The sequence below is a fragment of the Punica granatum genome, chromosome 1 (genome assembly GCF_007655135.1).
Source record: "Punica granatum isolate Tunisia-2019 chromosome 1, ASM765513v2, whole genome shotgun sequence".
In the NCBI taxonomy this organism is placed as follows: domain Eukaryota; kingdom Viridiplantae; phylum Streptophyta; class Magnoliopsida; order Myrtales; family Lythraceae; genus Punica; species Punica granatum.
Genome location: NC_045127.1, coordinates 3,502,516 through 3,512,309, shown reverse-complemented (window position 1 = coordinate 3,512,309; position 9,794 = coordinate 3,502,516). Strand labels below are relative to the sequence as shown.

Below are 9,794 nucleotides of genomic sequence, written 5' to 3'. Positions count from 1 at the left end.
ATCTATAGGTTTCCTTCACGTAATATGCACTGAACTAATGGTAAATATTCAATTGTGCAACTAAATTATTAGCACGCAGATTGTCTTTTTTGTCGCGTCATATGTAAATCTTTCTTACATACCACTGGATCTATTGGCATTAGACAATCGGGCTCCGGCGAGGCCGGTCGGCGGGAGCTCTCAGCTAGTGCAAGCGCCAAGTTCGAGGACTCGGGTCCTAAGAGCAATTAAGCCCGAGGACTTCTTCATAAAGCCAAGGCTTCTTCTATGGTTGTACTTGTAATAGACAAAAACAACGTGCGGGAAATCGAATCGTAAAGTTCAGTGGCGCGACTCCATTGGACTGTCACTCTCTGTGTCAATCCCCACCTTCTTCTTTCTTCTCCTCCTCTGCAGTCTGCTCTGCTCTGCTCTGCTCTGCTCGTAGATATCAAGAAACCGAAACTGCCGATAAATCGGGGAAGAAGAAACAGACGGGCACACAGACAGAGAGGCAGACAGGGATCTGGTCGTCTTCATCTGGCTGTACTTGGTTAGTCTCGGATCAATCAATTTCACCGTACGAACATAAAGAACTCATCTTTTCCTCCGTGCTGGTCTCTGTCATTTTCCTTTTTGTTTTCCCCAGATTTTCAATTTCGCGTTTTCTGGTTTTGTTGGACGCCGGAGTTCATCGTAGGAGGTAAAAAGTCGTTGCTTGTCGATGCTTTTCATGATTATGATACACGAGGTATCAAATTGTTCGACGATTTGCATGCAATCTGTTGCGGATTTGACCATTTCCAGTCGAGCCCTCTGCTCGCAGGTGTTGTTCTTAGTAATGGAGATTTCTCGTCCGAGGCAGCTAGTGGGGCCCATTAGATTTTTTGTTGTCCTGCTGCTGCATGACGGATTGACTCTCATTTTCTAGCTAGTAAAACAGCCCATGCATGCTAGTCATACGATCCGATCCAACTAATCCTCGGATAATACTGAGCAAAGATCTCAGGCTATCAGTACAAAATTTAGCTGTCGTTTATTACTCAGAACCAACCTGATTGTTGAAATTTCACTAAACAGGGTGATCGACTCCGTTGGGAGGGCCAGCATGAGCTTCAAGATAATGGGATACGAGACCATACCCGTGGAGGCTTTGTCCGAGGCTAACAACGGCATTCTCGGCGAGGTTGTCAAGTCTTGTGTGGTCCCCGCTGGATTCGCTCCCTGTGACAGTATTTTCGGTGGTCTTGCTGATGGGAACTACAGTTATTCCGAGCCAGGCTTCCTAAGGGATGCGCTTGTTGAGTGGCCTGTGGCTCAGCAGGTCCGCACATTCTACCTTGTGAAATGGAGGTTGTGTGATGACCCAAAGGTACGAGAGAAGATCGAGAAAGCTGATCAAGAGATCTACCGGAGGAATCGAGATCAGTTCCGTATCACCGAGGCGTTGAGGGAGAAAAGAGTAAGTCAGCGGTTTATATATGTACTTATATTACAAGAACCAATAAGATTGCAAGAATGGAGGGTATGGCTCACTTTGCTTGATGAATAGCAGAAATTATCTTTGTTTTGCCGTGTATTTAATTATATTAGTAGCTCTTACACGAAACAGAATCGTGTAGAAGGATGATTGAACATTGTTTTTGAGAAAAATGCCATTTGGAATATAAAATTATGTACAAAATTGAATGAATACTTGAATATCCTCAGGATTTTCTTCTCTGTTTATCCGAATCTTTCATTTTCTCTTGATTGTTGAGCTTTAAGTACCAATCTCTGCATTAATGAAATCTGTCTCATTGTATTGAATTATTGACATAGCAGATAAGAAAACGGTTAGACGTGTTTTGCATTTTTCATAAAGATCTTGTCGTTACGGCTGATGTCATGCTTAAATTATACTTACATTATCCATATAAATCTTCTTGTTAAGTCTGACGTCATGCTTAAATTATACTTACGTGTGATAACGCCTAAAAGAATAGGATCTTCCAGGGACTCTAGTTATTAATGAAAGATCCAATACCAACTTGCATTAAAGATTTAAACATCGACTGATTGAAAGTTATCATTGAGAGTTGCTATAAATCATCACTGACGGAATTTCGTAACAAATGTGTTAATGGTTGAACAAGTACTGATATATCTAGTTATTGTTGTTGTTATCCGTTTGCAGTCGGAGAAGGCATGCGTTCTATCTCAGTTGAAAACCTTGGACGATGAGGACAAGCAGCTCGGGAGGGTCCTTGAGAAAAAGGAGCCAATTGATGCTCGAGAATCTGGTTTATGCTCATCTGAGGAAGAACTTGATGATCTCGTATATCTCTTTCCTTTCAAGCCTTTGCCTTTTTATAATATATATCTTATCACTTATCAAATCTGTTGATATGGACTTTTAATTTTTTTTTCTTACAAAAATTAATACAGATCTCAAGCCTTCACTACCGCATAAGCAATTGCTCCAAGGCAGAGGAAAGAAGACTTACCTGTGAAATCAAGCGGCTCGAGATGACCAGGGGGAGAGTTAGATCCAACGCTGCCATGAGGGCATGGATTCTAGAAATGAGTCCCGAATGTGCCACTCAAGGCGAGGTCAGTGTAAGAAGGCTTATATGTTTCACTGGACTACATCAAACATACAAATATTGAGTCAGACCCATTTAGAAGCTAAGCTTCCCGGGGGGGGAAAAAGGGCTGCTTGACACTGTACTTAATCATGGTTCTATTAAATGTTGAAATCGGTTTAATCAGGTTATCGGTGAAGCCTTAGAGGAAGTCAGGAAGAAGCAGGAGGCTGTGAGAGAGAAGATTGAGCATCACAAGATAGAACTGCAGATGGTGGAGGGTGAGATCAAGGCTCTCGAGGATGAGCTGGCAGACGTGATTGTGAAGAGGGACAAGGCATATACAAGAATTCAGGAGTTCCGTAAACAGCGTGATGACCGTGTATGGCCCATTTCTTTTCAATGTTTCTTTACGCCATTTCTCCTGGGTTACCAGCTTCAGACTATATTAAAGTGTTGCAGAAATTATGATCACATACTTGGAAACAATGGAATTTATTGCACTCGATTTTCTGTTGTCGGAATTGTAAATTTAATAAATATATTGCTGTGTATTGAGTTTCAGAATGCGTACTATTACCGCCATCGAGCAGTGTTGAAGGATGCAAGGGTGCTTGTTGCGATCAACAATGTTACAACCCTTGAGGAACTTTTGCATACTGAGGTCTGTTAATTATTATTGCCTTTACCCTGTGTCTGCAAAGCTGAGAAACAGCATAGTTCGGAGTTCTGATTTCTCCCTCTTGAATTAACAGGTTGAGAATTTCTTCTCCCTTTGGAATTCTGAGAGGAGCTTCCGGGAAAATTACCAGAGGAGGATCCAGTCATCGCTGGACCTCCGGCATTTGGCCCATGATGGGAGAAGGAGAGGGTCAGGGTACAGGCCTTCAGTTGCCAAAGAGAGCCTGGCAAACTTGGGAACTGATGAAAGCAGAGCAGTGGAAGATGAAGATGGAGTTGTCATAACTAACAACCTATCGAGTCCAGAGATTATCTCGGAGAGTGGTGATGGTTTGGCAGATGGGAAGAAAAGCAGCTTCAAGTCTGCGACGAGTCCAGAGATTATATCGGAGAATGGTGATGACTTGGCGAGTCTGAAGAACAGTAGCTTTGGGGTTGTGACAAGTCCAGAGATTACATCAGATAGTGGTTATGACTTTGCGAGTGGGAAGAGCAGTAGCTTTGGATCTGTGCCTAGCTCTGAGCCTGTGCCTAGCTTCGGGTCCATGACTAGTCCAGAGACTATATCTGTGCCTAGCTTCGGGTCTGTGACAAGTCCGGAGACTATATCGGAGAATGGTTATGACTTGGCAAGTAGAAAGAACAGTAGGTACGAGTCTGCGCCTAGCTTTGGGTCTGTGCAGAGTGCAGAGATTATTATATCGGAGGACGGTGATGACTTGGCCGGCGGAAAGAACAGTAGCTTCGGGACTGTGCCAAGCATTGTGCCAGGAGACTGTGAGGGGGTTGATGATGCGGAGCAGAAACTGAAAGAGATGAGAAGAGAGGAGGAGATTACCAAAGCCAAGAAGGCCATGGAGAGAAAGAAGAAGTTGGCCGAGAAGAATGCTGCCAAAGCCGCTATCATAGCCCATAAGGAGGCTGAGAAGAAGCTCAAGGAAACTACATTCTTAAACCATTTTAGTATTTGTTCCGAATTCGCATTGAAAACAAGTCTTGATATTGACGAAAAATCCGTTTCATTGCCTTATCTGCAGGAGCAGGAGAAGAAGGCGAGGAAGAAAGCTGCAGCTGTGACGACCTCGTCGGAGCAGACCCAGGAAGAGAAGGCCGTGGAAAATGCGGGAGCATTCGCCCGAGTGAAGCAGGGAATATATAACAGGAGGGACAAGTTCTGGAGGAGGCACTGCCCGAAGGGGACGGACCCGGTGCTGAAAGCGATCCTGAAGCGGAGGAGGTCGGCGAACTATTGGTTCTGGGCTGTCTCTATTGCCCTCTTCTTGGCAGTTTTCACAGTGTTTGGCTACTGCGTCCTCCAGCAGCTGTGAGACTGCCCACCCGGGAGAGAATATGGAGGTTAAATCAAAATTCACCTCCTCAAATAAATAATTGGCAAATTAGAGTTGGGAAATATATATATATATATTTATCGTTTTTCCATAACTTAAAACTTGAGATTTTGTAATATATATACCTATGTAGCGTCCTTTTTATTTTATTTAAAAAAGCACTTATAGATTATAATTATCGGAATAACTTTTTGGGTAACGAAAGACAAGTAACAAGTTTATCTGACAAAACCTAATGAGATGATAGAAACAAATAGCTAAAATGTCATCTTGAACGATGTTTTTGGCGTTCAATAATGTTTATGTATTACAAATTGTGTACATGAGATAAGATCATAAGAGCAATAGTTTGTATTGAGTTATTATTTAATTCAAACAGAAAAATCAATAACAGTGATTTTTTTTCAATAATATATCTACATTAGTAATAAAAAAAGGACTAAGCGCTTCTATATACGATTTATTTTATTTTGGAAAAAAATTGTAAACAGTATTAAGACATTATCTGTACTACCTCAAAATAAAGAGGAGAATCGGTTTTCAAAAGTATTCTTTCTCCAAATTGAGTTATGCGGGAGGTTTTTGTGTTTGGTTTTAAAGTTGAGTTGAGTAGAGTTTAATTTTTTATTTTAATTGATCTGTAATAATTATGTTTTTGAATTATGAGAAAAAATATAAAAAAGTCATGAATAGTTAATAGAAAATAATAATTGTGTTGTTGTGTGTTAAATTGTGGAAAAAGTAATGAATAGTTGAGAGAATTTAATATTAAAAATTAAATTGAATTGTTAAAAAATTGACGATAAATGAAAAAATAATAATTGTGTTAAATTGAAAATAAGTGAAATTGTGAAATCTCTCTCTAAATCCACATTTGTACATATAAATATATAATAATAACCTCTTGAGCCGGCGTCTGAAGTCATTATCTCATCAAAATTACACTGTCCCATTATCAGAACTTTAAACCCCTCATATCGTCACTTCAACCTCTTATATTTTATAGTTTTTTAAGAATTTTTTAAGATATATATCAATTTATTGTTTTCCATTGAAATATAGATTCCCACCATTAATAATATAGTACGAACATTTGTAGATAAAATAGCAGTAGTTCAGAGTGAATTTATATTACTTAGTTCGAACAAGAAAACTCAATAATCATAGAAATCTTTTTAAAACAATAACTACCGAGTGGTAATCAATAAAATTTCAGTAGAATTTCCCTTCAAATTTTTAGTATTAACAATATAGAAAGTAAATGTTTTACTAGTCTAGCAGTTAATATATTTTAAAGAAATAAAATGATAAATAATAATAATAATATATGATTGAAACATTTAAAGAACGAAAAATTTTCAACCACTTATTTCCATTTTATTGAATAAGTACTTATAAATTTAAGAAAATTGAATATTATTTGTATAGTGCAGTATCAATATTTAATTCATCATTATGAAGAAATGGTTGCGTTTCTTTTCAAAATAAAGATAACACTTCAAAATTATAATTAAAAAAAAACGATATGAAAGTTAGTCACATTATGGATCCATTTGGAGAGTGGGTAGTGATCGTTTAGAAAAAAACTATTCTTCATTCAGGAAAATATTAAGAGATAAAATGTATTGAGTATTAATAATTTAAAATTTTCCACTGATAACTTTTTAAAATGATAGCTAATTTCACAAAATTCAATTACTTGAGTTTCTCATCGAAGTAGCTAGTTGAACCACTTCATCTAAAATTATCCAAATTCAAAAATAATTAATATATAAAATATAAGTAAAAAATAATGCAGAAAGGAACACTAAAGTTTAAAAATTTTAATGTCTCTATGGTCATTATTTTATCTTCAAATAAAATTAATAATTTTTATTTTTAGTACCTTAATATTTTTTAGAAATTATGTTAATAATTGAAATGATATATGTTTTACACACACACATATATATATATATGAATTGGCTGAATCAACTTCAAAAGGTAACCTCCTTAATTAATCGTAAATAGTTCTTTCTTCTTGAGTGAAACGTAATTAATGCTGCGTTTGGTTTGTAAATAATATTTTAAAATTAGATTTTGATTTTGAAAAAGAATTATATAAATGGTTATATATGAGGCAAACCCTTTGACTTTGTATGAATTATTTTGTTTTGTTGTGGAAAAAAAAGTAGTATAAACAGGACCCGCCCTTTAACTTTGTATGAGTTATTTTGTTTTATTGTGGGTAGAATTAAATTAAAGTGTGATTTTAAAATCACACCAACAAACCAAACAAAGCAAATTCATAAATGGGTTTAGGCTCGTAATCTCAAGCTTAATTAGCAATCAATTCAGCCAGGCATCATGCTGTCTATTTTTTCTCATACCGTAATTGTGAATCATGTCAATCTTAATTGTTACGTAACATTTCTTTAATGATAAGAACGATACAACAACAACAATAGTGACAATTAGTACTAATCATTATTAGGGTAAAATGCAGTTTATCTCCCGACCTTTGAACCTAATCGCACTTTACCATCCAACCTAAAAAAAAAAGTTGCACCATGCCCTCTAACTTAATTAATAATGAGCATTGTCCACCTTATTTCCGATCACTTTTCCGGCCGAAATACACTCATTGGTCCCCCACTCTCCAAACCATTACACCAATTCTTGAGTACCTCGCCGCCGGCCTCCAATCTTCCCCTTCACCTCGGATCCACATTCCTCACCACATAGACACGCCTTCACATTTTCTCCTCCCAAGACGATGCTACATCCCCTTACACAATTACGATAGTACAAAATAAGAATTTCATGAATATGGAGAAATGATGAATCGTGTTCAAAAGAACCCGTAATATATTATAACTTATGTAATCATAACATAACGTCATAAATATTAAATCCGTCAATAACCTACAACATTTGTGTATCCTACAAGAGCAACAGTAGATAAGCCCAAACCAAACAACGAGCCTACATGTCTCTCCCGACTAGCCCGTTGCCGAGCTTGAGTTCTGCACGTCTACTATTTGTGACATAAGGCCTCTCCACCGCTCTGCAATTTTGCAAATTATCAATTGCAAAGTAAGAGAAATCTAGCCCAACTTCAGGTCAATGAGCGAAAACAGTAGAAAATAGAGCTTCTAAAAGCGCCTGCTTGGGAGATCGTAATTTCACCGAGAGAAAATGACTTAATTTCATTTACTTGATAAAAATATTTAAATGATATAGCTTGATGCGTCTAGTGTATATTTAACAAAATGAATATCGTAATAAGATTGTAATATTGATATTACTTAAAAAGATAAAGAATATAAATACATAATCTCATTCCTATAATTGATGTTTTTCAAAATACATAACCAAGAAGGCGTACGCCCGATTGAAGGACAAAATTCACAACCACATGGACCAGTCACAACCGATTGAAGCACAGAAGCACAGAATTAATTTTTAAAAATGGGGGGGGGGGGGGGGGGGGGGGGGGGGGGGGGGGGGGGGGGGGGGGGTTGGGGGGTTGGGTTGGGGTTTAAGTTTCAAAGTTCAAGTTTCACGAATCTGCAATGTGACTCCATGTATGCTGTTCGACGACGAAGTCTTCTTAGGAGGGACTTTACAATAGTAGGGACAAGTTCTGGAGGAGGCATTGGCACCGCCCGAAGGGCATGGACTCCGTGCTGAAGGCAATCTTGAAGCGGAGAAGGTTCAGCAAACTACTGGTTCCAGGAAGTTATTATTGCCCTCTTACGGCCAGTTTTCACGCTACTTGCCTTGGCTACTGGCTTCCCCCTGCAGCAGCTTCAAGACTGCCGAGCCTGCCCAGAGAATATAGATCGAGGAGTTTACGAGCAAGATTCACCTCCTCTTAAACAAATAAATGACAAAATGGAGCTGGACATTGATATGTATAGTTTTTCCATAGCCTAAAACTTGATATTTTGCAGTATATCTGTGTGCTGTCCTTTTTTTTTTAAATATATTATTTAGACAAAAACACTTGTAATTATCGGAACAACTTTGGGTAATGAAAGACAAGCAAGAAGTTTATCGGACATAAACAAATGATCAATTTCCTTACAAGCCTCCAAACCCTAAGCATAACCCCATAACCCACTGTCATATTTGTGTCCCGGCCAGGGCGCATGCACTTCTTATTGCACTTGCCACGGTGGTCCTCATTGGAGGCGACGGCAACGCATGCAATCCCCGCTGCAGCAGAGCTCCCTAAGGCTGCACTTCCGCCCGCAGTTGTTACGGTCCCCAAGCACGCCCCTGCAGTGCATGCTAGATAAATTTTTAAATAAAATGAGCCTAATTCGGACATGAGCCTATATGCAATCCAAAAACTTAAGTCAATAGATTATTGAAACTTCATCTTTTATAAACTTTTCCCATTTTTTCCTTTCAACCGGTGTAGGATATTTTGTCCTCTCACACTCCCCAATTTTCTGCAACATGAGCTCCGATACCAAGTATAATTCAGACTTGGATCAATATGCAACTCAAAAGTTTAAGTCAATAGGTTATTGAGACTTTGCCTTTTATAAACTTTTCTCATTTTTTCCTTTCAACTGATGTGGGACATTTTGTTCTCTCACACTCCCCAATTTTCTCCAACAGTGCATCTTCCAGCAGTACAGCAGGACCGAACCACTGTTCGTGGTTGCACCATTGCAAATGTTGTTGCCATCCTGGTGGCACTCATGCCCTTCTACATCACTCTGGCCAGGAAGCGGCTCTTAGTCGATAGGTCGAGAGCGTATTCGTTGTTGTCGGTGTATGTTGTTGCTGGTGTCTTCCTCTGAGAGCACCGGTCGGGGACCTGAGACAAGTAGTAGGAGTAGAGGAAGAGCAAGGCAAGATAAACCAGGAGCCATTTTTTGTTCTTCTCTCTTGCTCACAAGACTTGTTTTTGGACTATCTAAGGTTTACAAGATGTTCATGAAATATTATGGTTTTATAATAAATAACCATAATCTAACATTATAATTGCCTTGTTGTATTGGACAAAATGTTTGCCACCTAAAGTCTTAACTATATCATTAACGAAATAATATCAATTTTATGGTCAGAATTGACTTTTGAGATCATCTTGAACAATGCCCGTGAAGTTATTTCCTCCTGAATGTTCCGGCTACAACCGTATAACATATTGCATTATTTCAAGGATAAAGTTTAATAGACTTTTCACCGAAAAGACAAGCCATACAACCATGAGGTGTATTAAAAA

General features: G+C 38.4%; 1 protein-coding gene across 1 annotated transcript; it reads left to right on the top strand.

Annotated features, from left to right (window-relative positions):
• Positions 1 to 257: 257 nt before the first annotated feature.
• On the top strand, positions 258 to 4,751 carry LOC116189508 (proton pump-interactor 2-like). Its single transcript, XM_031519196.1, has 8 exons — positions 258 to 532; positions 1,060 to 1,441; positions 2,156 to 2,296; positions 2,407 to 2,571; positions 2,731 to 2,925; positions 3,109 to 3,207; positions 3,299 to 4,162; positions 4,262 to 4,751. Exons 2-8 carry the CDS (start codon positions 1,088 to 1,090, stop codon positions 4,550 to 4,552), a joined length of 2,109 nt encoding a protein of 702 aa, XP_031375056.1. The 5' UTR covers positions 258 to 532; positions 1,060 to 1,087; the 3' UTR covers positions 4,553 to 4,751.
• The last annotated feature ends 5,043 nt before the right edge of the window (positions 4,752 to 9,794 follow it).